The sequence below is a fragment of the Hippopotamus amphibius genome, chromosome 5 (genome assembly GCF_030028045.1).
Source record: "Hippopotamus amphibius kiboko isolate mHipAmp2 chromosome 5, mHipAmp2.hap2, whole genome shotgun sequence".
Lineage (NCBI taxonomy): Eukaryota > Metazoa > Chordata > Mammalia > Artiodactyla > Hippopotamidae > Hippopotamus > Hippopotamus amphibius.
In genome coordinates, this window is record NC_080190.1 from 117993930 (window position 1) to 118020173 (window position 26244).

Here is a 26244-nt window from a genome sequence, read left to right on the forward strand (position 1 = left end):
GTGAGTGCGGGGTAGGGTGGTGGCCGTTACGTTCGGGGCAACGGCTACGGCAGTGGAGAAGTAAGAGGAGAAACAACGTCCGGCGCTTCCGCCTTCGCTTAGGAGGAGGAGGAGCTGGTAGGGAAAGGAAAGTGATTCGCCCTGGGCCTGGACTAGACCGAGCCGGGCCGGCGGGGGTCTGGGCTATGAGCCTTTGAGGGTCGCTTGGGACGCGGAGCGAGACTCGAGAGCCGAGAGCTATGTCTCAGCCGCCGCCGCCGCCTCCGCTGCCGCCGCCGCCTCCTCCCCCAGAGGCTCCGCAGACTCCGCCGTCCCTGGCGGCGGCGGCGGCGGCGGCTGCTCCGGGGGGGCTCTCGAAGCGGAGAGACCGGAGAATCCTCTCCGGGAGCTGCCCGGATCCGAAGTGCCAGGCGCGTCTGTTCTTCCCGGCCTCCGGTTCTGTCAGCATCGAGTGTACCGAGTGCGGACAGCGGCACGAGCAGCAACAGCTGCTGGGGGTGGAGGAGGTCACCGACCCGGACGTAGTGCTGCACAACCTGCTGCGGAACGCGCTGCTTGGGGTGACAGGGGCACCTAAGAAGAACACGGAACTGGTAAAGGTGATGGGCCTTTCCAACTACCACTGCAAATTGCTGTCGCCCATCTTAGCTCGCTACGGAATGGACAAACAGACAGGCCGGGCCAAGCTTCTCCGCGACATGAACCAGGGGGAACTGTTCGATTGCGCTTTACTGGGTGACCGCGCCTTCCTCATCGAACCAGAGCATGTTAACACGGTGGGCTATGGCAAGGACCGCTCCGGAAGCCTCCTGTATTTGCATGACACTCTAGAGGACATCAAGCGGGCCAATAAAAGTCAGGAATGCCTCATTCCAGTGCATGTGGACGGGGATGGACACTGCCTGGTGCATGCTGTGTCCCGGGCTCTAGTAGGCCGGGAGCTCTTCTGGCATGCCTTGAGAGAGAATCTTAAACAGCACTTTCAGCAGCACCTGGCCCGATATCAAGCCCTGTTCCATGACTTCATTGATGCCGCTGAGTGGGAGGACATCATCAATGAGTGTGACCCTTTGTTTGTACCACCTGAGGGTGTTCCCTTGGGCCTGAGGAACATCCACATATTTGGCCTCGCCAATGTGTTACATCGCCCCATTATTCTGTTAGATTCACTCAGTGGCATGCGAAGCTCTGGAGATTATTCAGCCACCTTTCTGCCAGGGCTCATCCCTGCAGAGAAGTGCACTGGGAGAGATGGTCATTTGAACAAACCAATCTGTATTGCCTGGAGTAGCTCTGGTAGAAACCATTATATCCCCTTGGTAGGAATAAAGGGGGCTGCTTTGCCCAAACTGCCTATGAATTTGCTTCCTAAAGCGTGGGGTGTGCCTCAGGACCTCATTAAGAAGTACATCAAACTTGAGGAGGATGGAGGTTGTGTTATTGGAGGAGACAGAAGTTTGCAGGATAAATACTTACTTAGGCTTGTTGCTGCTATGGAAGAAGTGTTTATGGACATACACGGTATCCATCCTAGTTTGGTGGCTGATGTCCATCAGTATTTCTACAGGAGGACAGGGGTGATAGGAGTTCAGCCTGAAGAAGTCACAGCAGCTGCTAAAAAAGCAGTGATGGATAATCGCCTTCACAAATGTTTGCTCTGTGGTGCCCTTTCTGAACTTCATGTTCCTCCAGAGTGGTTGGCTCCAGGAGGGAAACTGTATAACCTGGCAAAAAGTACTCATGGACAGCTGAGGCCTGACAAAAATTATAGCTTTCCCTTGAACAATTTGGTTTGCTCATATGATTCAGTGAAAGATGTTCTGGTACCAGACTACGGATTGAGTAATCTAACAGCTTGTAATTGGTGTCATGGCACATCTGTGCGAAGAGTCAGAGGAGATGGGTCTATTGTGTATTTGGATGGGGACAGAACTAATTCTAGGTCCACTGGTGGCAAATGTGGTTGTGGATTCAAACATTTTTGGGATGGTAAAGAGTATGACAATCTACCAGAAGCTTTTCCTATTACTTTGGAATGGGGTGGAAGAGTGGTCAGAGAAACAGTATATTGGTTCCAGTATGAAAGCGATGCATCTTTGAATAGTAATGTTTATGATGTTGCGATGAAACTTGTTACCAAGCACTTTCCGGGTGAATTTGGGAGTGAAATCCTAGTTCAGAAAGTTGTCCACACTATATTGCATCAGACTGCCAAAAAGAATCCTGATGATTATACTCCTGTAAATATAGATGGTGCTCATGCCCTAAGAGTTGGAGATGTACAAGGACAAGAGTCGGAATCCCAGCTCCCAACTAAAATTATTCTTACTGGACAGAAAACAAAAACTTTGCACAAGGAGGAGTTAAACATGAGTAAAACTGAAAGAACTATTCAACAGAATATTATGGAACAGGCTTCTGTAATGCAGAAACGGAAAACAGAGAAGTTAAAACAAGATCAAAAGGGGCAGCCCAGGACTGTTTCTCCCAGTACCATTCGTGATGGTCCATCCTCTGCACCTGCCACCCCTACCAAGGCTCCCTATTCACCAACCACTTCTAAGGAGAAGAAGATCCGAATAACAACTAATGATGGACGACAGTCCATGGTTACACTTAAGTCTTCAACAACCTTTTTTGAACTTCAGGAAAGCATAGCCAGAGAATTCAGCATTCCTCCATATTTGCAGTGTATTCGATATGGCTTTCCTCCTAAAGAGTTAATGCCACCCCAGGCAGGAATGGAAAAGGAGCCAGTTCCTTTACAGCATGGTGACAGAATTACAATAGAGATTCTAAAAAGTAAAGCCGAAGGGGGACAGTCTGCTGCAGCACACTCAGCCCACACTGTGAAACAAGAAGAAAGTGCTGTCACCGGTAAACTGTCATCTAAGGAACTTCAGGAGCAAGCTGACAAAGAAATGTACTCCTTGTGTCTTTTAGCAACGTTAATGGGTAAGATCAGTTTAATTCAGACAGTATTTCTTAATTGTGAATGTAATAACACTGAGTTTTTCTGATGTCTTTCTGGGAAAAAATGTGATCATTGTAAAAACTGATTATATATTTTAGAAGAAAATTATTTTTTTCGTTTTTTGACACTTAATGGATAGATGTTAATGTGATTTTCTATTGAGTAAATATTAGGAAAACATAACTAAGAAAGTGAAAGTAGTCCCCTAATTGTCATCAGATTATTTAAATATAATGTATTCTTGTAATTGTTGTTTTTTTTTTTATAGGCTTGTAATGGATCCATTTTAAAGCCTTTTTCATTTTTTTCCCCCTTGACTCTTTTGAGCCTGCCCACCTTGTCCCTTTTCATTTATTTTTAAATTTCATTTTCCTGTGTGTCATGTGATTTCAGGACTTCCTGTTTGATGAATTGCAGTTTCTGGGTTTATATGCTCACTGCACTCCCACCAAATAGTCTCTCTCATCCATTTCCTATTCTCCCTTTCCCAGTTCATCACATTTTTCTTATTTGTATATTAGGATTTGTGTTTAAGTAATTTCCTTGCTCAGTGACTCTTTTCCATCAATTATAACGAACTATCATAACTGATGAGAAACATAAGAAACCGAGATAGATGTTAATAGGATTGCTTGAGAAGCATTTCTTTTTAATAATTCAGCACAATTAAAGGAAAATATATAATCAACCAAATATATGATTTAAAGCTTTAGGTAATTTGGGAAATAATCCAATGGTGTACTTTTTACATTGTTTTTATTGGCTAATCTTTGTTTCTAAATTACTGTTAATATGCTTTATTAAGGCTTAAAGTAGAGGTAAAATTGAAATATATCACACATTACAGGGGCCTTATTTTTGCTGAGAGAAGAGCTTTCAACTAGAAAAGTGATCTGGGTTTTGATTGTGTTTTTTCTAAGAGTACTAAATATCAGTGAGTTGGGCCTTGACCTTCCAAAATGAAGATTATTTCTGGCTTGTTAAGTTTGGGGGCCTAGTAGTCAATAGGGAATTTTAAAACCCTATGCAAATTTATAACTTAATATTGCAGACTTTATTTTGGCAGACATAGTTATTGAATTGGAGGATATGTCAAGAAATGTACTAGCTAGGCACTTTACATTTTTTCTATCTCTTAGAGTTTTTACTTTCTTAGAGACTGTGTAGAATGAAGGAAAAGATTGTGATTTTTGGAGTTAGAAAGACCTAGAATTTGATTCCCGGCTCCACTACTTGTTAATTTAGGGATTTCAGGCAAGCTGCTTAACTCCCCAGTAGTACTTCAGTTGCCTCCTGTACACAAGATACCCCTTGTAGTTGGTACATAGGGCAACAGCAAAGTACTCCCAGAACTCTGAAAATTTAACAACATCATTAATAACAGAATGGATACATTTAGATATATGCTGAAGGCACTTTTAAAAAAACCCAACAATCTCCTAGGTCAAAACAGGAAAAGAGCTCTTTCTCCATAGAAGAGGAACTCTTGAGGATGTGGCTCTTATCTAACCTGGGATGCTTAGCACCTGGTATAGTGCCCAGCAGGTAGTAGGCACTCTGAAATGTGTTTGATTGAATTAAATAGATGACATTAACATATCTAAAGAAAAGCCTGTGTCAACAGAAATGGAATGGATGGTCAGCATTGAACATTGAAAAAGAGTTGAAAAGCAGAATTTGGCACTGTTTATACACTGCTGTACAAATGGAAAAGATATGTCGACTGGGGTTCGTGAAAATTCTGGTGACTAAAAACGTAATCTCTGTTGAGGGGCAGGAATATCTGATCAGTCCTCACTGTGGCCTGGCTGAAAATATCTGAATCCCTTTACTGATTCTGTAGTCATCAGGCATCTAGTCTGATCACTCATTTAGCTTCCTGATCTAAGTATTGATGTACAGGTGAGAGTGCAGGTGAGGATTATATTCACTTGGAAGGCTGTGTACTCCATGTAGGTTAGTAAATTGGCATGGGTGAGGTTATGATCAGTAGTCTAAAAGTCTGACCAGCATATTATATTTCATAATGAAAATTAGTAAAATATAATTCTCATTTACAATTAGTCACTTTTTGAATTGGAGTTGAGGTTTCTGGACCTGAATATCTAAGTACTGGCCTGTGGACTGCAATGAGTTGACCAAGATAATGTCTTCTTGTTATGATCTCTTCCCTCTTCACCTCCAACATTTACGTTGCTGCCCCTACAAACCCACACATTTCTTTAAATCTCCCGCTTCTACCTCTGACACAAAATTTAAGCGTAAAAAGAGTGTTTTGCTGATTTTATGGTGGTGATACTTGAGAGACACTCTGCTTTAAAGTACTAAGACAGTGCCTGACCTGTATTAGTCCCTCTATAAACATTAGTTCTCTATCTCTAATTATCTCATAACTGTATTTGAATCATGTAGAAGATACTCTTTTTTTTTTTTTTTGGCCACATGGCTTGTGGGATCTTAGTTCCCCGACCAGGAAGTGAACCCATGCTCCTTGCAGTGGAAGCACAGAGTCCTAACCACTGGACTGAGAGGGAATTCCGTGGAAGATATTCTTAATTAAAAGTGATAGGTTTGTGAAAATGTCAATTTGGGGATAGCTAAGTAAGTACACACAACCTTATGTAAAGGGTGCTGGGGGACTTCCTAGGTGGCACAGTGGTTAAGAATCCTCCACCTGCCAATGCAGGGGACACGGGTTTGAGCCCTGCTCTGGGAAGATTCCACATGCCGCAGAGCAGCAAAGCTCATACACCAAAACTGTTGAGCCTGTGCTCTAGGGCCCATGAGCCACAACTATTGAGCCCATGTGCCGCAACTATTGAAGCCCACGTGCCTAGAGCCCATGCTCCAAAACAAGAGAAGCCACTACAATGAGGAGCCTGCGCACCACAATGAAGAGTAGCCCCCGCTCTCAGCAACTAGAGAAAGCCCACGCACAGCAAAAAAGACCCAACGCAGCCAATAATAAAATAAAATAAATAAATAAATTTATAAAAAAAAAGTGCTGGGAAACTGGATGTGTAGATTGGAGAGGGTGGAAAAATGGAAAACAACAGGGTTTTATTTAGAAAAAAAATTCAAAGTGCAGAAATGACTTTTTGAATTACTGAATGCGAGCTAAACTGCTGGTATGTTGGTTTAGAAAATCGCTTATCAAGCTTTCTGCTGTTCGAATAGCTGCCTCTTTCTCACTTAGGTTAAGGCTTTAATACCACTTTCTTAGAGAGGTTTTCGCCTGACCACCTTATCTAAGGGTTTGAGAGACCTTTGCTAAACCACTCTAAGTGGGTCCTCTCTATTATTGCACCCTGTTCATTTCCCTCATAGCACCTATTACAAGTTTTCTTTATCTTATTTGTTGGTTTACTTACTCATTTGTCTCCCCCATTATATTATAAACTCCACAAAGGCAGAGACAGTAGCCTGTTTTTTTTCACTGATGAATACTTTTATCACCTAGTAGAGGCCCTGGCACTTATTAGGTGCCAAGTACATGCTTGTTAAATGAATGAATGCAGATTATGTCAGCAAAATGAATGTCTGCTATGAGCTAGAGACTGTGCTGTAAGTACAAAGATGAGTGAGACATGGTCCTTGCCCTCCATAAACTTACCTGCAGGGTCTCAACTGAGGGCATCCCATACATTTATAGCTTTCATTTATAATTTTTGTGTATAGAGAAAAGGAAGCTGGAGATCTGTTGATGAAAGCTATAAAAGTAAAGGATTGTGTATTTCCATTAAATAAGCTGACTTCTTGATAGCCAGGGACATGTTTTTCCTTTCTACTGTTTTTAAGTAGGATGTTTATTAAATAGAATTTATATTTATTATTATTTGTATCAACGAGACAGTAAGTGAGTGCATCAGTCTTTTGCTCAGTTCATGGAACTAATCACTTTGAATCTAACAGTGGTAGTTTAAAGTGAAATAACAGTGTTCTACCTGTAATATTTCACAGATTTTAATCTGCTTTATCCAGACTACTTGGACATTGTTAAACAATTTTTGCAGAATGTTATCTTCATTATTTATACAGTATGTGAGACTCCCAACTCTAGCATTGCAAGATATGTGATTAAATTTTCTTATAGACCAGCTTTTTGTGGATTCTATTTTGTGGTAGATATGATAGATGATAGTACATTATCCACCATAAATACTAGGCTAGTTTCTTTTTTTCTTAGTATTGTATTCCACTAAATTTTTAGTTAATTTTCTTCTTCAAGAGGTAAAGACAGATTTGTGAGAAACAGTTTGTCAGTTTTATAAGAGTTTTATACATACTTTGTCAGAGTTGCTTTAATGGAATTAGGCTATTTGTGATATTTATCCCACTTTACTACAAAGATTAGCATCCTTTCAGAAGTTGAGAAACTTGTTTGTTTTTATATACTTTCTATCTTCCATAAAGAACTGTATGAGTTTTTAATATACATTTTTAAGTTACACAATATTTTATAATTTCAGAGTACTTCTTGATGTTATAACTGCCTTGGGCTTTTCCAAAATCACACATGATATTAACACTTATTTTTAAGATGACATGGGGTCTGAATATCATTATTGCATCTTGAATTTTTTTTTCAAACATTGGATGAAGGACAGTTTAAAATCTAGATAGTGCTTAATGCATCTATTGTTCTTAACATACTTTCTGATAACCCTTCCAATTGGTTTGTAGACAGCATATTTTTAATGCGGGAGCAGTCATAAAGATGAATAAGAAGAATGCATATAGATGTATCTTAAGATAAATATGTATGTTGTAAATGGTGATTTTATAATATCATACTTTGAAGATTAAGATAAACATTGATTCTATTTCTTTTTTCTTCACACTTTTTAATTATAATATTTTTAAAAATTCAAAGAACTCACCTATGTATGAGTACAGTAGTTCTCTTTAACGTTTACACCTCCAGAGAGAAGCAGATTCTGTGTGTGTGTGTATTCATTTACACACATTCATGTGCATGTGTGTGTGTGATAAATATATCTTTTAATGCTGATGATGACATGAAAAGACACTTAAGGGACTGAGTATAAGGAGAGAAACAAGCATGCCTTTCTTAGGAATGGTTTTGACTATTGATAAGGTAGATACATTTTTAGAGGAGAGGATCTGCAGGAAGGGTAGAGAGATGGCAACAATTTTTTCAGCTAATGAATACGTTTAGGATTCTTCTAGTAGAAACAACCCCATGTTCCTAGTTTGAATTTACATTTTAGTCAGTTTATTTTATGGTTATAGGTACTTGAGTTCAGAGTTAACTTTTGATATTTTGGGGAGAACTTAATAATATATTTCATTTGTTTTTTTATTTGTTTTGTTTTTTAAATAATAATATATTTCATATAAATGTTAGATTTTAAAATTTACTCACTTGCTGAAACTTCAAATTGCCTTTTTAAATAAAGTTAGAAAATTGGAATTATGACCTTTTAAACTCATTTTTAACACCATGATTTTGTTATTAGTAGTAAAAATTAGACAAACAATGATTTATTTATTTATTTATTTATTTGACTATGCCGGGACTTCAGTTGCGGAATCTTCAGTTGCAGCCTATGAACTCTTAGTTGCGGCATGTGGGATCTAGTTCCCAGACAAGGGATAGAACCCAGGCCCCCTGCATTGGGAGCACAGAGTCTTAGCCACTGGATCACCAGGGAAGTCCTAATGATATTCTTTGTTTTTGAAATAAATTTATTTATTTATTTATTTATTTATTTATTTATTTATTTTATTGGTTGTGTTGGGTCTTCGTTGCTGCACACGGGCTTTCTCTGGTTGTGGCAAGTGGGGGCTACTCTTCGCTGTGGTGCATGGGCTTCTCATTGCGGTGGCCTTTCTTGTTGCAGAGCACAGGCTCTAGGCACGTGGGCTTCAGTAGTTGTGGCACATGGGCTCAATAGTTGTGGCTCACGGGCTCTAGAGCGCAGGCTCAATAGTTGTGGTGCACGGGCTTAGTTGCTCTGCGGCATGTGGTATCTTCCTGGGGCAGGGCTCAAACTCGTGTCCCCTGTATTGGCAGGCAGATTCTTACCCACTGCGTCACCTAGGAAGTCTGATTTTTTTTTAATGTTTAATTTTAACATACTTTTAAAAAATTACTTATTAGTAAAGAGGAAAAAAATAGATAACCAAAAGAAAAAAAATCCATAATATCACTGCCGTATATAATAACTACTGTTCAGGTGGGAGAACTGAAGACTATTAGGAAGGATTTCAGGAAGACGAGGTGTGAACAGAGGTTATCTATGGTGGTGGTATAGACTTTTTTCTACATTTATACACATACACATATGTTCAGTATTTTACTGTTGTACTATGAAGAAACAGTTGAATTTTAAAGCAAAATTAATTGGAGACTAACAGAAAGATGTTACTATAATTTTTGTTAGATGCTCTACCAGACTAGTCCTATTCTCTAAGAATTTGCTTTCCCATGAAATAGTAGAAAAGTAATTCCTCCTCCCCCTTTTTTAAAGATCTACTCTTTTAGTAATTTTCAAATATAGTATTATTAACTATGGTCACCATGTTGTATGTTAAATCCCTGTCACTTATTTATTTTGTAACTGCAAGTTTGTACCTAAAAGTCTTTACCTTTGTTTTTGCTATGATTTTGTTTTATTAGATTCATAAAGAGGTACAGATGGTACCATTAATTAACATTTTATCCATATAACATAAAAGAGCAGTTGTCATTGTTGCTTCAATTAAGCTTTTCATGGACTTCTCTCAGACATTTTTTTTTATAAATTTATTTATTTATTTATTTTATTGGCCATGTTAGGTCTTTTTTGCTGTGCGCGGGCTTTCTTTTTAGTTGCAGTGAGTGGGGGCTACTCTTCGTTGTGGTGCGTGGGCTCCTCATTGCCGTGGCTTCTTTTGTTGCGGAGCACGGGCTCTAGGCACGTGGGCTTCAGTAGTTGCAGCACATGGGCTCAATAGTTGTGGCTCATGGGCTCAAAAGCACAGGCTCAATAGTTGTGGCGCACGGGCTTAGTTGCTCCGTGGCATGTGGGATCTTCCTGGAGCAGGGCTTGAACCTGTGTCCCCTGCATTGGCAGGCTGGTTCTCAACCACTGCGCCACCTAGGAAGCCCTCTCAGGCATTATTAAAAGAAAAAACCTCACTTGTTCTATTTATTCATTTCACGAATTCTGACACTGTGCTGGTCCCAGGAACAGAAAATCAAATAGGCCACTGACCTTTTCCTGACTGAAAAACTTCTGGTCTAGAAGGGGAAATGGAAAAGTAAACTGAGTTAACCTGCAGTGTGATTAGGGCTGTGGTGTTCATATGCATAGGAGCAGCAAGGAAGGTACCTACCTAACCACCACTGAAGAAGAATCCTAGAGGAAATGATATCTAAATTGAGTTTTAAAGAATACGTAGCTGTGATTGGTCTTTGGGGAACTGGAGCAGTTTGGTGGTGTTGCTTTGTGGAAATCAAGTTAGGATATGATGAGAGATGTGAGGTAGGAGAGAGGGCAAGGAATCTTAGCTGCCTTATATGCTGAGAAAAGGGAGCTTGGACTTACCGTATGGTTTGGGGGAACCATTAAAGGTTTAACTCTGAAGGCTGTATGGAGGAGGGATTTGAGGAGAATAAGATTAGAGGGAAGGCTAATCATGAGGCAGTGGCAGTGCTTCAGGCAGGAGCTGGGCCTGAACCAGGGTAGCTGTAGAAGGGATGGAGAGGCATCTGTGACTGATGGGGGACTTGCACAGTGTCACAATCCCTGCTTCCTGATTTCTGATCCCTTTTCTTGGTTCTGTTACCAACAAGCATGAATTCAGTGGAAGTGTGTATATACCAAAGGAAGTAATTTGCCTAGTTTTCCTTCCAACCAGTTGTTGATACCATGGATTTCTATAAGGAGAGAGTATGGATAGTTCTGCCAAATTTGTTGTAACATGATTTGACCTCTAGTAGAGGTTTAGTAGCAGTGGAAAGGGTATATATAAGCTGTGGAAAGATACACAGGATTCAGATCCAGGCTTTGCCTCTTATTAGCTGTTCAATCTTGGGAGAATTATTTAAACTCTCTGAGCTTGTTTCCTTATCTGTGAAATAGGGTCAGTTGTGAGGAGAAAATGAAACTATGTGAAGTGCCTGCTCAGAGCTGGGTAGATAATAGAGATTTCGATGGTATCTATCCTTCCCTTAAAGCAATAGAGTATGCATGCTCACTGGGGCCATAGAGGTCTGAAGGGGGTAAAAATTGATTCTTTGGGGGAGGGTAAAGTAACTCTCACTCTAATGAAAAAAGTGCAGATATACTTATAGTACATAAACAGATAAACACTATATCTGTAGCATTCAAATGTCATGGTCAAGGCAGATTAGGAAAATAATGTCTAAAAAGAATCCTTAGGTAGATAATGAAAACACAAGGTTGATAAACACTTCAATAGAATTCTTACTTTTTAGAGTTTTGCCTGCAATGCTAAGAAACGTTATTTTTCTTACTAGTATTTAGGTGGTCAGTTCTGAGGAGTTTATTATTTTGGCAAGTGTTTTTAGATTTTGACCAAAATAATTAAGTGCTACCAAAAAAGTTTTTGATATGTTTTGATATTCTAGGGTATTTGATAAATAATATCCTAGAGTATTTTATAAAATACTAAAGTACATTTAAGATAACATTAATAATAACTAAAGGAAAGGTTACCACCATAGAAGTAATTTATCCAAATAAAGTTTAATGATAAATTCAGCAATCAGAACTTCTGTATTTGGGGGTTCTTACTAATATTAAAAATTTTTAAATTAAACATCTACATTCACCCTTAAATATTGCCAATTCTAGTAGTACTGTATCATTAGTGAATGAAGTGTTTATGTGTAAGTAAATGTTCTAGTTAACCGAAACGTTAAGTGCCAAGGCTTTTTAAATTTGTATACTTTAAACTGATATACTGAGCAACTTCAGCCAACTGCCATGTGGATTCATATTCCTGTTATCACTGTGGGGAGGGGTTAGAGCTCTGAGAGATTGTAGGTACATAGTGATTAATTCACATCATCAGTAACCTCCATTCAGAGCGCCGATCAACAGTGCAGTCTTCTAGTAGGAAAGATAAAAGTTAACCTTTCTTTGTTAAAATTAACTTTCAAAAGTCCTGATTATAAAAGCAGTACCTATACATTATCATGTTAGAAAATAATGAAAGTATAAAGAAACAAAAATAACCATATTCCGCAAACCAAAATAACTTTTATGTTCCTTCCATTCTTTATTAACTTCTTGAACAGTAGTTATCATTCTTAAGTTTTGATTTGAAACTTCTAATTGATAATAGGCACTGCCAGAGGCTGTTCTTGAAAAATATGTTTTGTGAAATGGAGGGTTGCTTGTGGCTATTTTGTGGGCTTCTAATGTTTATTGTAAATGTCATCAACAGGTCATTTCCCCACTAAATTTCTATTTTAAAAAATCAACTTTGGAACAACAAAGTACTTTAATTACTTACCTTAAGTCTACCTACTTACTTTTCTCCCTAGCCCTGTCCATCTGTTTTTGTTAGTTTTAACATAAATATAGAATATATTTTTTGTATTCTACTTGAAAAGCATAAATATCTTTCTATCACCTTTTCTGTTGTTCTAATCCACAGTTGCATACTAGTTTACTTTGAACTGGATTGAGCCTTCATATGTATTTGGTTTAATATGCCCAGTATTTTGACTCATGCAGTTTTAAAGACATTTTTGAATTAGTTTCTACATTTAAAAGTTGGGAGAGTTAACATTTCTAGCTTCTCTTGAAATGCCATTTGGTATTGAAACAGCAGGCCTATACTCTTCCATGACAGCTCTTGGCAGTGGCTACCATCTTTAGATGTGCCATGCATTTTCTAGTGTGCTGTCGTCCCTCATTCCCTCTCTCTCCCTGTGTGTTGTATTACACCAGACTGCATCCCTCATTTAGGAGATCTGCCTTGCAATCTCTGTTTGAGGCTAATCCATATTAAAGCAAGCCTGGTTGAACTCTCTTGTTTGTTGCTAATACTGTATCTTTTTATTTTACAGGAGAAGATGTATGGTCTTACGCAAAGGGGCTTCCTCACATGTTCCAGCAGGGTGGCGTATTCTATAATATTATGAAGAAAACCATGGGTATAGTTGCTTTCTGATTTTATTCTTAGATAATATCTCCACTCAAGCTATTATAAGATTAAGAAAGTTCAGATGATATTCTTCTAAAACTATTTCCAGTGTTAATATTAGGTATATATTCTTCTCTACCAGTCTGCCTAGTTAAAATGGATTATTATTCTGATATGGTCAGCAATATTTTCTGCTGTAATGCTAAAAATCTATCACTTTCTTTCTCCTGTTTTCTCATTTAAATTATGTATGTGATCCTTAACAACTAAAGACAAACTGTAAAATTAGAGGCCAGTTTGTTTATAATGCTAGTGAGTGTCCTAGAACCATATGATAGTGTTTTGTTGTTGTTTTGTTTTGACTGTGATTACTATAAACCTCAGTATTTTCTGTATTATACATAACAGCTCACTTTACATATAACTTCTTTTCACATTATGTATGCATTGTTTATAAAGATATGTGCAAGTGTATAACTGTATCTTTAGAGTTTTAAGGTCTTAAGAGAGAAGTTGTCAGTATGTATGTTTGGACCCCATATGTGTTTTCAAAAATTTGATGTGAATGCTTTTGGCCCCAGACTGTCACTCTGGCTTATCTTACTTTTTCACCTACCTGACCTCTGTAGGCATTAAGTGCATAATCTCTATTTCCTCTCCTTTCCTCTCCTTTCCTTTCTTTTTCTTTCCTTTCCTTTTTCCTTTTCTTTCCTTTCTCATGCACTTTTTTTCCTTCTTAAAAAAACAAAACCCAACTTAGCTGTTGTAGAAATGTTCAAACGTATAAAAGTAGCAAGAATAATGTAATGAACCCTTATTTACCTGCCACCCAGGTTCAATAATTATCAGTACATTTCTACCCACCCCCTCTCAAATCGACTATTTTAAAATAAGTCTCAGACATAATTTCATCTGTAATAACTTCAGTACTTATAAAAGTGAGAACTGTTTTTTTCTTTTTTAAAAATAAGTATAATGCCATTACCACATCTAAAAAATGTGAACAGTAATTTTTAAAATATCACCAAGTATCCAGTCAGTGTTTAAATTTCCTTGATTTTTGAGTGTCTCAAAACATATTTTTTTCTTTTGATTTATTGAATCGGGGACCAAAGAATGGCCAGTTGGCCAGTTGGCTTCCTTCTTTCCTCCCTCCCTCCCTCCCTTCCTTCCTTCCTTCCAAAGACAGGATTATTGAAACATACTTTGCATACAGTAAATTCATCCATTTTAGATATACAGGCCTGTAAATTTTGACAGACATATACGGTCATGTAACCACTACCACAATCAAGATGTAGAATATCTCCACTATTCCAAAAAGTTGCCTTGTGCCCCTTTCTAATTAACCCCTTACCTCTACCCCTAGGCCTTGGCAACCACTGATTTGATTTCTGTCCCTGTATGTTTTCCTTTTTCATCATCATATAAATGGGACCCTATAGTTTAACCTTTTGTGTCTGGCTTCTTTGAGCACAGGGGTTAGCAAACTATTGCCTGTGAGCCATATCAGGCCTGTTGTATATAAAGTTTTATCAGAACACAGCCACACTCATGTTTACATATTCTCTATGGCTGCTTTTGCAGTGCAATGGCAGAGTTGAATAGTTGTGACAGAGACTATAAGGTCTGCAAAACCTAAAATATTTACCATGTTGCCCCATTACAGAAAAATTTTGTCAATTTCAGTTTTTAGCCTAATGCTTTTGAGATTCATCTGTCTGATTGCATGTATTAGTAATTTATTCTTTTTTTTTTTCTAAGTAGTAGTCCATTGTATGTATGTATCATATTTTAAAAATTCCATAACCAATTGAAGGACATTTAGTTTGTTTTTAGGTTTTGGCTACAGTGAATAAAGCCATTATAAGCATTTGTGTACAGGTCCTTGTGTGGACATATGTTTTCACTTTTCTTTGGTAAATACCTAGGAGTGGGATTGCTGAGTAATGTGGTAAGTATATGCTCATCTTTATAAGAAACTTCCAGACCATTTTCCAAAATAACTGGACCATTGTATTCCTCTAGCACTTGGTAGTATTGGTTTTTGTTTTTAAAACCATTCTAATAGATTTATATTACTATCTCATAATGGTTTTAATTCACATTTCTCTAATAACTGATGATATTGAGCATCTTTTCATGTGCTTATTTGCTATCTTATTATTATTTTTTGGCCCATTGTTAAATTGGTTTGAATTTTTTTTAATTGAGTTTTAAGAGTTCTTTAGATATTCTGGGCACACATCATTTATCAGTGTTTTGCACATATTTTCTTCCAGTTTGGAATTCTTTTTCATTCTCTCAACATTTTCTTTTGAAGATTACAGGTTTCTAATTTTGATACAATTTAACAATCTTTTGTAATTCACACTTGAGAAATCTTTGCCTGATGCAAGGTCACAAACATTTTTTTATGTTTTCTTCTAGGAGTTTTATAGTTTTAGGTTTTATATTTAGGTGTATGATCCCTTTTCAGTTGATTTTTTATATATAGTAAGGTATGAGGCAAGGTTAATTTTTTTGTGTGTGAATGTCCAGCTGCTCCAGTACCATTTGTTGGAAAAGGTATACTTTATCCATTGAATTCCTTTGGTACCTTTATCAAAAAAATCAACTGACCATGAATTATACACTTGAGAAAGGTGAATTATATGCAGAATATACATCACTAAAGTTACTTTTAAAACAATCAGTTGATCCTATTCATGTGGGTCTATTTCTCGAATCTCTTTTCTGCTTTGTTGATCTGTATGTCTCTCCTTCCACCAATACCACATCTTGATTACTATGTTTTTATAGTAATTCTTGAAATTAGTATGAGTCCTCCATCTATTCTTTTTCAAAATTGTTTTGGGCATTCTAGGTGCTTTGCTTACCCATATAAATTTTAGAATCAATTTGTCAATTTCTACAAAAAGGACTGCTGGAATTTTTATTGTGATTGTGTTAGAAGTGTAGAACAAATTGAGGACAATTGATATTTTGACATCAAATCTTCTGATTCATGAAGATGTCATATTTCTTCATTTATGAAAATCCTTAAATTTCTCTCATCAAAATTTTGTCATTTTTAGCATATAATTCTTACACATCCATTGTTAGATTTGTATCTAAATATTTCATGTTTTCAGGATGCTATTGTAAAAGATGCTTTTTAAAAATTCCAGTGTCCTATTGTTCATTGCTAGTGCATAGAAATAAGATTAGTTTTTGTGCATTAACTTTGTATCCTGTGACCTTGCTAAACTCACATGTTAGTTCTAGTAGCTTTTTAGCAGATTCTTTGGGATTGTCTACGTAAGTCATCATGTCTTTTGCAAATAAGAGACTGTTTTATTTCTTCCTTTTCAATCTATATGCCTTTTCTTTCTTCCTCTTGCTTTATTGCACTGGCTGTAAATTCAGTGTTGAATAGAGTGGTGAGAGTGGATATCCTTGCCTTGTTCCTGGTCTAAGGTGGAAAGCATTCAAACCTGTAAGTTTTTCAGAAATGCCCTTTATCAGGTTGAGGACCTTCCCTTCTATTTCTAGTTTATTGATGGTTTTATACTGTTGCAAATGCAAGTTGAATATTATCAAGTGCTCTTTTCCTGCATCTGTTGAAATGATCTTATGAGGATTTTCTCTTTAATTTGTTGATAGTGTGAATTACATTGATTGAGTTTTGAATGTTGAATCAATGTCACATGCTAGATGCTAATTGCTAATATTTTGTTGATTGTTTTTGTGACCCCATTCATGAGGTATAATGGTATGTAGTTTTCTTGTAATAACTGTTTAATCAGGGTAAATGTTGGCTTCAGAAAATAGAGTTGGGAAGTGTTCGCTTCTTTTCTGTTTTTTGGTAGATTTTGTATTGGCTTTGCTGTTATTTCTTTCTTAAATGGTAGAATTCACTAGTGAAGCCATTTGTGTTTGGAGTTTTCTTTATTTGACGGTTTTTGACTATGAATTTAATTGCTTTCCCAGAGTGTTCTTAAAGGTTATCCCTTTCTTCCTGAGTAAGCTTTGTTAGTTTTGCCTTTCAAGAAATATGTCCGTTTCATCTAAGTTATCAATTTTATTGGCATAAAATTGTTTATAATTCTCCTGCTGCCTTTCAATGTCTGTAAGGTCTGTAGCTCTGTCATTTCTGATATTGGCAATTCGTGCCTTTCTTGTTTTGCTGACCAATCCAGCTAATGGTTTATCGGCTTTATTGATCTTTTCAAAGAAGCAGTTTTGGTTTCATAGGTTTTCTCTGTTGTTTTCCTGATTTCATTTTCATTGATTTCTGCTGTTTTTACTTTTTCTTTCCTTATGCTTGCTTTGGATTTAATTTGCATTTCCTAGTTTCTTTAAGTAGAAGCTTAGATTATTGATTATAAATTTTTGTTTTCTAAGATAAGCATTTGAAGCTATAAATTTCTCTCTGAGCATGCCCCTGCCTTTTTTTTTTTGCATCCCTTTCATTTTAACTTTCCATCTTTTACTTCATTTACCTTCTGAAATATATTGATACTGGTTAATGGTTTTTTTAAAGTTATTATTTAATTCTGATTAATTACAGGGCTCCCAGTATTTGGGGTAAGTATGCAGTGTCTTTCATAGAACTGAAAATAACTTCCCTCGGTTGTTTTCTTATGTGTGGGAGGGTTGTGGTGGGTGGTGTGGGGATGATTCTCTTGATTATTTTCTGAATAGTTTTTTGGTTTTGGTTTGAAGTTATTTTTAAAATGGTAGCTCTGATGCTAAGACAGTTTAATGAGGGAAAGAATAATTTTATCAATAAATGGTCCTGGGACAACTGGATATCCACATGCAAAAGAAGGAAGTTTGACTTCTGTCTCACACCAAATACAAAATTAACTCAAAATGTATAAAAACTTAAGTATAAGAGCTAAAACTAGAAAGCTCTTAGAAGAAAACATAGGCATAAAACTTCTTGATTTTGGATTATGCAAAATCTTTTTAGATATGACACCAAAAGTACAAGCAACAAAAGAAAAAAGTAGGTAAATAAAAAGCAAACGTTTGGGACTTCCCTGGTGGCACAGTGGTTAAGAAGCCGCCTGCCAGGGGCCACAGGTTCCATCCCTGGTCCGGGAAGATCCCACATGCTGTGGTGCAACTAAGTCCGTGCACCACAACTACTGAGCCTACACTCTAGAGCCCATGAGCCACAACTACTGTGCCCAAGGGCTGCAACTACTAAAGCCTGTGGGCCTGGACTCCATGCTCCACAACGAGAGAAGCCACCGCAGTGAGAAGCCCTAGCACCACAACAAAGAGTAGCCCCCACTCACCGCAACTAGAGAAAGCCCGCAAGCGGTAACAAAGACCCAACACAGCCTAAATAAATAAATAAATAATTAAAAAAAAATTTTTTTAAAAAGCAAACTTTTGTGCTGCAAAGGACACCAACAAGACAGTGAAATAACAACCCACAGAATGAGAGAAAATTTTGCATATTATGTATCCGATAATAGATTTGCATCTAGAATATAAAGAACTCAGCAGTATAGAGACAAACAACCCAATTAAAAATGGGCAAAAGATCTGAATAGATATTATCCAGAGAAAATATATAAATGGCCAATAAGCACACGAACTGATGCTCAACATCATTAACCATAGGGAAATGCAAATCAAAACCACAGGATAGTACTTCACACTCACTAGAAAGGCTATAATCAAAACAGCTAATAATAAGAACTGTGGGCAAGGAGATCCTGGTGGGGATGTAAAATGGTGCAACTGCTTGGGGAAAAAGTCTGGCAGTTCCTCAAAAAATTTAAGATGGAGTTACTATACAGCTCAGCAATTCATTCTTAAGTGTATACCCAAGGGAAATGAAAACATGTCCACACAAAACTTGTACACAAATGTTCACAATAGCATTATTCATAATAGTTAAAAGTGGAAACAATGCAAATGTCTATCCATTGATGATTAGATAAGTAAGATGTGGTATATCCATACAATGAAATACTACTTGGCAATAGAAAGGAATGAAGTACTGGTACACACTACACAGATGAACCTTGAAACTATTATGCTACATGAAACAAGCCAGAAATGAAAGACCATATATTGTATTATTTTGCTTACATGAAAAGTCATACAAATGACAGAATAGGCACACCTAGGGAGACAGAATAAATCAGTAGTTGCCCAGGGCTGGGAATGGGGTGGAGGGTGGAAATGGGAGTGACAGCTAATAGGTTCAGGGTTTCTTTCTGGAATGGTGAAAATGTTCTAAAAGTGATTGTGGTGATGGTTGCACAACTCTGAATATACTAAAAAAATTCAACTGTATACTTAAAAATGGGTGGTTTGTGTGTGAATTATATGTCGATAGAGCCGTTATATTTTTTAAATGTTGCCTGTGGTATTATTCTTATTAGGAGGGAGTTTAGAGCTCTGGAGTAAGAACATCTGATAATCAAATTTTGGCTCTACTATTTATTCCTTTGTTACTTCTCTGTTTGTAAAGTGGGTATGATAATCTCAGGGTTGTTATTAGGATCGAATGAGACTGTGCGCAAAGGGCCAGGTACCTAATAAGTACTTAGCTAATGTTTGTGATTAGAATCCCAGCTATTATTTGGAGAATTATTTAAATTTTTTTTGACCATAACACAGCCATTTGAAATAGGTCAACATCAGAAAATTATTTTACATTTCAAAATATAGTTTCATCTGATATTTGTGGTGAAATGTTATCTCTATTTTTAGGACAGATTCATGTGGCAAATCATTATCATCATGTGGTCAAAGAATCAAAGCATAACAAGCCCTCCTCACTGCCAAATATACAACCCATACCCTCCAAAAATTGGAAAAGAATGTAATTGTCTTACTTGGTTCAAATCCACCCTAACAGATAGATGGTTATGTCTACATTTGAACAGAAATATTGCCCAATGTAACTAATAGACTTTTAGACTTTTAATATATTCCTATTCTTTATGTTTGGAAAGGTATTTTTAAATTAATTCATCCATTGTTCTGATGCACTTTAGGTAGTTACCAGTTTTTTGATGTAAGAAAGAATGTAGCTATAAATATTATTATATGTCTTTTGGTGTATATGTACAGTGGAATTGTTGATATACGAGGGTGAGTCAAACATTATACACACTCTGGCTGTAGATTTTAATTAACTTTTAGAAAAGACAGATATATCATTTTTCAACATAATCTCCTTGCTTTTCAATACACTTTGTCCATCTGTCAACAAGCTTTCATATTCCCTCATTAAAAAATGTTTTAGGCTGAGCTGCGAACCACAAATGCACTGCTCTCTTCACTTCTTCATCAGAAGTGAATCTTCGTCCTCGTAGGGCTGCTTTCAGGGGACCAAAGAGGTGAAAGTCAGCTGGAGCAAGATCAGGACTATAGGGAGGATGCTTTAACACCTCAAAATGAAGTTTTAGCAGAGAGTCGACAGTGTGGGCAGAAGTGTGCAGACGTGCATTGTCATGCAAGGTCACAACAACCCTTGGATAGCAGTCCTCTGTGTTTAATCCGAAGTTTAGGCTTCAGCTCTTCAATAAGTATCTTTATGCATTCATACACAATTCTTCACGACAAAACACTTTCTCCATACTGCGCACAAAGTCTTTGATAAATAATGTCACCAGGTATACCCTCAGACCACAAAAAACGAATCACTGCACGCTGCTCTTCTTTCGTGCAAATCACAAGTGGGGCATACATTTTTGCTCGCACTGCAGTTACAAATGAACTGATGTAACACGTTCATACATGCACAGCAGTGACTGGAGAGACAGTAGCCTTGAATGGAAACCTCTGATAAGACAGTGCAACCAACAGAAGTTTTAATATAACTGGAGTGCAGATAATTTTTGACTCCTCATCGTATGATATAGAAATTTTAATACACCTTGATTCTTAAAATTTAAAGGACTCTATGTTATATAAAACCTAAATGATTAGGTTTAATCACAACACAGTATTTGTATTAATTTTTTGACATATATTTTAAAGTTTTTTAATAATGTAAAAGCCTAGAAACTATAGAAATAGGGAACATCACCTATAATTGCTAAATACTTGTCTTATACATGCATATTTTGGCATGGTTGTATTTACAGTACTTAAATTTGTTTCCTGCTATTTTATCATCATGCATATTTTACTGTATAAATGAGGCATCATAGGTTACTTATTTATATCAGTATTAATAGCTGCATATTACTTCTGTCAGGTAGATAGACCGCAATTTTCTTAACCATTCTCTTCTTGTTGAAAGCTTAGATTTTTTCCAGTGTTTCATTGTAAATAATACTGTGATAAATGTGTGGGACTATGATTCTTTCCAGGGATAGCCAAGGGAAAGCATCACATTAGCAGCCTGGAAACAATTACAAAACCTTTTGATCTAATAGAGAAATTACAGCTATTGACTGCATGATATATATTAGGCACTGTGGTATGTGCTTAACATGTGTTCTCATATAATCCTCAAATAATTAGTGAAATAAGTACTATACTCATTGCTATACTTGATTGCATTATAATTATCTATTGTTGTTGGTATGCATCTCCTAAGAATTACATTTTATTTTTGAATCTTCAGGTTCTGCTTTAGCTCCTGGCACATAATGAGGCTCAGTAGCTGTTATCTTTGAAATGAATAGCTTTGCCTTGGGGCATCCCTGGCCTTACCATTCAAAATTCTTTTTTGCTATCTTGTTTCCTGAGCCATGGTTTACAGATCTCTGAGGTAGGGGTTTGGTAGATCCCCTGGTAGATCAGGGCTGTGCTCTGAAAAGTACTATTTAGACATCTCTGATTTTAAATTTTGTACATCTATTTTTGTCAGTTCTCTCTGCCAAAGATGTTGTGCCAAGAGGAAATTCTCGTTGGATTTTTACTTATCACTGAAATGAATGTTTATTTGAACTTACTATATGGTATTGATTCATTTGAAGTTGTTTTTTCCTCTGGTTATTTGGAACATTCGCAGTAAGATACATTAGAACCGCTCCATGTAGTTTTTTTCAGAGAGGAAAGAACTATTAATAACCTACAGAACTGGAGAGAGACAACCTAAATGCCCTCAGAGCATTCCTGAATTCACTTATTCCCCTCTCTGAATTTCTATAGCACTTACTAGCAATCTCATTCATTTTCAACTAGTTTGTATAAACTTACCCATATATTATTAAAAGTTCTCTACTTCATTTTTTTTAAACATAGAAAATCTGTGTTTTCATAAAATTTGAAAACCCTTATTTTTGCATATTTGGAGCATACTTAGAGTGACAAACTTAAAATGTAAAGATATTGCATAACTTAAAACACACATGTACTTTTTTTATGCCCAGGCTGGAAAAAGTATAAAAATTGGAAATACCATGTAGCAAGACCAGATTCTTCAGGTAGAAAATAGAGGGAAGCCTGCTTTAAAGTTCTTACCCTCTCCTACTGCGTTAGTCGACTATGAGAAAGTATATTGCACTGGGCCATTTGAGGAGCATCCAGAACTCAGTCTTATATGGTGGTTCTGATCTGCCAGAGAGGAGTAAGAGTTGTAACATGAAATAAACTATTTCAAAGGAATTGAATAAGATGTTATTAATTTATTGTGACCAGATGTCAATTCTTACAGTTATTCTTGAGTCATAATGCCTTAATCTTAGCTTTCTAAATGTGCCCCCACACCTATGACTTTATATGGACTATCTTATTTTGAAAGTTCATATTTGTATTTGTGAAAAATACATATATACACACAGAGAAAACTTTTATTCTGGTATTCTGTAATTTAATAAAATTACTTATGATTTTTAATTCAACACACTGTGCAACATGTGTATACAACACTTTGCCCTTATAGGTATTTTTAAGGTTTATAATTTGAATTTTACTAAATGAAAGTATACTTTCTTATTGCTTTACTATAAGTAAGCACTTTACTAACACTGTTGCTAGTGTTTTTCTTATAGCTCAACTGTTTGTTTCAAGCCTGACTTTCCTAATTTGTAATTGGTTAATGATATATATTTTTCAGATCCCCTGGGAAACTACTTTAAGGTTTATGGTGGTATTTCTCTTTTTGTAATAGCATTAAATTCTATTAATAAGTGTAATTAATTATTTGCTAATTAATTTTGTTTTGAAAGCTGTTACCTGTAAATTAGTGGAAATTTACTATTTCAATAATAATTGTGTTTACTACACCTTTAAAGTAAGATTTTAATGTGCTAAATTCTTTTTCTTCTCTTAAGGTATGGCTGATGGCAAGCATTGTACTTTTCCACATCTGCCTGGCAAAACCTTTGTCTATAACGCTTCTGAAGATAGACTGGAGTTGTGTGTGGATGCTGCAGGACATTTTCCCATCGGTCCTGATGTTGAAGATTTAGTTAAAGAGGCTGTAAGTCAGGTTCGAGCAGAGGCTACTACAAGAAGTAGGGAATCAAGTCCCTCACATGGGTTATTAAAACTAGGTAGTGGTGGAGTAGTGAAAAAGAAATCTGAGCAACTTCATAATGTAACTGCCTTTCAGGGAAAAGGGCATTCTCTAGGAACTGCATCCAGTACCCCACACCTTGACCCAAGAGCTAGGGAAACTCCAGTTGTAAGGAAGCATACCACAGGGACAGACTTTAGTAGTAGTTCCATTAAAACAGAGCCTTCTGTATTCACAGCTGCTCCTAGTAACAGTGAGCTTATTCGAATAGCTCCTGGAGTAGTTACAATGAGAGACAGCAGGCAGCTTGATCCTGATATGGTTGAGGCCCAGCGAAAAAAATTGCAGGAAATGGTTTCTTCTATTCAGGCGTCGATGGACAAGCACTTGCGGGATCGAAGTACAGAGCAGTCACCATCTGATCGTCCTCAAAGGAAAGTTGAAGGTGTGAGTTCTTCTGTGAAGTCTGGGAGTCTTCAGACTGGCTTAGCTGAATCTTTTTCTCTGACTGGTGGCACTGAAAGTTTGAATACTGAAGCAACTGATGGCTGTGTGGCAGAGGCACTGGGAGCAGCATTTGCTACAAAGTCAAAAGCACAAAAGGGAAATTCTGTGGAGGAGCCTGAAGAGATGGATAGTCAAGATGCTGAGATGACAAACACAACTGAGCCAATGGATCACTCTTGATTTACTTAGAAGCTAATAAAGGCAGAATGTTTATTGTGAATATGTAATATTTGTTGGCTGGGCCACATAACTGATTAGTCATTAAAAATCTTGTACGTATATAATTCAAAGATTATATCTTGTTATTCAGTGCATGATAGCAAGTGTGTGATTGGCAATAGCTTTTAATATACTGCTGCCCAGGCTGGCTCTGAATTCCTATAAATTAGTTATTAGATCTGCTGAGATGAGTTTCTTCCATATATGTGGTTCATTGGAAATTCTTTGTAGTTTTAATTCCACGAAAGTCTTAATGTTTCAAACATGAAAATTCTCTTGCTACATACGTTTGACTTCTAAAAAGGCTAGAGCTGGGAGGAAGTAAGATTTTACTAATGTTGATGTCATCAGGGTAACCATTCCATATATTTATTAACGTGTCAAAGGATTTATGTAAATTTGAAGGTTAACGGAACTAAATTGTATCTTGAAATTCATATAAGGATATATTAGACACTGGGATCCTGACATTTCTGTGAACGTAAACACATTCATAGAGATATGTATTCTTGGTGAAAATATCTTGAGAGGGTAGTGTAATGATATAACATTTTTCTGATTCGAGTAAGGTTTCGGAAAAATATGTATTCTAGGATGATAAAGTCAGTGTGATTCAGTAATGTTACTGTCGGAGCCAACACAGCCAGTTGTGTGCTCTGTTGTTGATAATATGTTGCCATTATTTTGAATCCTGGCCTAGTCCAATACCACCAAGTTTTTGTTCTTTAATCTTGCAGAAAAGTTGATTGCAAAGTGTGGTAGAAAATAATAAAAATAATGGTAGCAGTAGTTAATCTCTAATTTTCAGAGTTTGTCAGATTCACAGAGAATTTATAAATAAGAATTTATCTTTATGAATGAGTTACATTGTTCTACAATTTTGATCAATGGTATTTAAGCTTGTATATGCTAAATGTCTTTGAGCCCCTTTGAACCAAAAATGTGTCCTTTTTTTCTTAGAATCCATAAGATTTTCTTCATTTGTTGGCTTCACTTGGATTTGGATGCAAATTTGACTGCATCATACCCTAATCAACTGGGCATTTGCTTAAATAGTGTATTCATCAAATCTTTAGTGCCAGTTTCCTCAAGAAGCAGCTTTCATGTTTACTCCTTAAAGAATGTTTATCCTGAGATTGGTATTGCACTATTTTATCCTATTCTGCAAATCTGTATTCTGAAATGTACATGTTAATCCATCTTTTTCCTCTGTTCACTGAAATTAAGTTGAATTTGAATGGACAAAAGACAAAATGTATGTTAATACAATCTCTTATCTAGAGCATTCAAAGCCTGGCTGTCTCTGTTTGCTCGTGTAACAGATGCAGAACCGTTTGCATTTTAAGAAAATGTACATCAGAAAGTATATTATCAGTTGTTTAAAAATCTCAACCTGTTGATTCATAAGGAATATAGACAGTAGTTTAACCTGTGTTTCCAAATAAGGGAGGTTTTGGTTTCTTTCTGTAAAAGTATCTGAGTGAATCCACTTGTTAAATGAACTAACCACTCCATTTTGAATAGGGAGAGAATGGAGACTCTAGACATTTTGCAGGTGATATCTGAGCAAGATACATATTTGGGTTAGTTTTATCACATTATCACATTTTAAAACCATATTTTATCTCCATTCTTTTTCTGAATTTACTTTCAAATACCTTTCTCTTTGTCTATAAATAGAAGGAAATTTTAGAACTTTTATATTGTGTACTAGTTTTGCATAAAGAACTGCAGCTACCAAATAATATTTCCCATTTAGTTAGTATAGGTGACTTCTGTGTATTAAATTAAAAATTACAAATATCACTAACCACTATCATTATTTTTGGCTTTTTTCAGGCACTGAACAAGCCCCCCCCCCCACACACACACTTTTTTTAGTTTAAATACAGGAAAACTGTGTAACAAGCGAATGCATTGTTTCCAGGTAAATGATATAATCACCTTTTCTTTAACAAATATTTTCTTCACCTGTGGCTTGGTATGTTTAGTT

At 36.7% G+C, this 26244-nt stretch overlaps 1 protein-coding gene across 1 annotated transcript; it reads left to right on the plus strand.

The window, feature by feature from the left end:
- VCPIP1 (valosin containing protein interacting protein 1) lies at positions 1-25536 on the plus strand. Its single transcript, XM_057736287.1, has 3 exons — positions 1-2955; positions 13023-13109; positions 23341-25536. Exons 1-3 carry the CDS (start codon positions 240-242, stop codon positions 24210-24212), a joined length of 3675 nt encoding a protein of 1224 aa, XP_057592270.1. The 5' UTR covers positions 1-239; the 3' UTR covers positions 24213-25536.
- The last annotated feature ends 708 nt before the right edge of the window (positions 25537-26244 follow it).

Bases quoted from the DNA above. Each gene is read 5' to 3' on its own strand.
- VCPIP1 (XM_057736287.1), top strand. From the start codon at position 240: ATGTCTCAGCCGCCGCCGCCGCCTCCGCTGCCGCCGCCGCCTCCTCCC. The intron at 2,956-13,022 runs GTAAGATCAGTT...TTTATTTTACAG, and splicing joins TCTTTTAGCAACGTTAATGG to GAGAAGATGTATGGTCTTAC. The intron at 13,110-23,340 runs GTATAGTTGCTT...TCTTCTCTTAAG, and splicing joins TATTATGAAGAAAACCATGG to GTATGGCTGATGGCAAGCAT.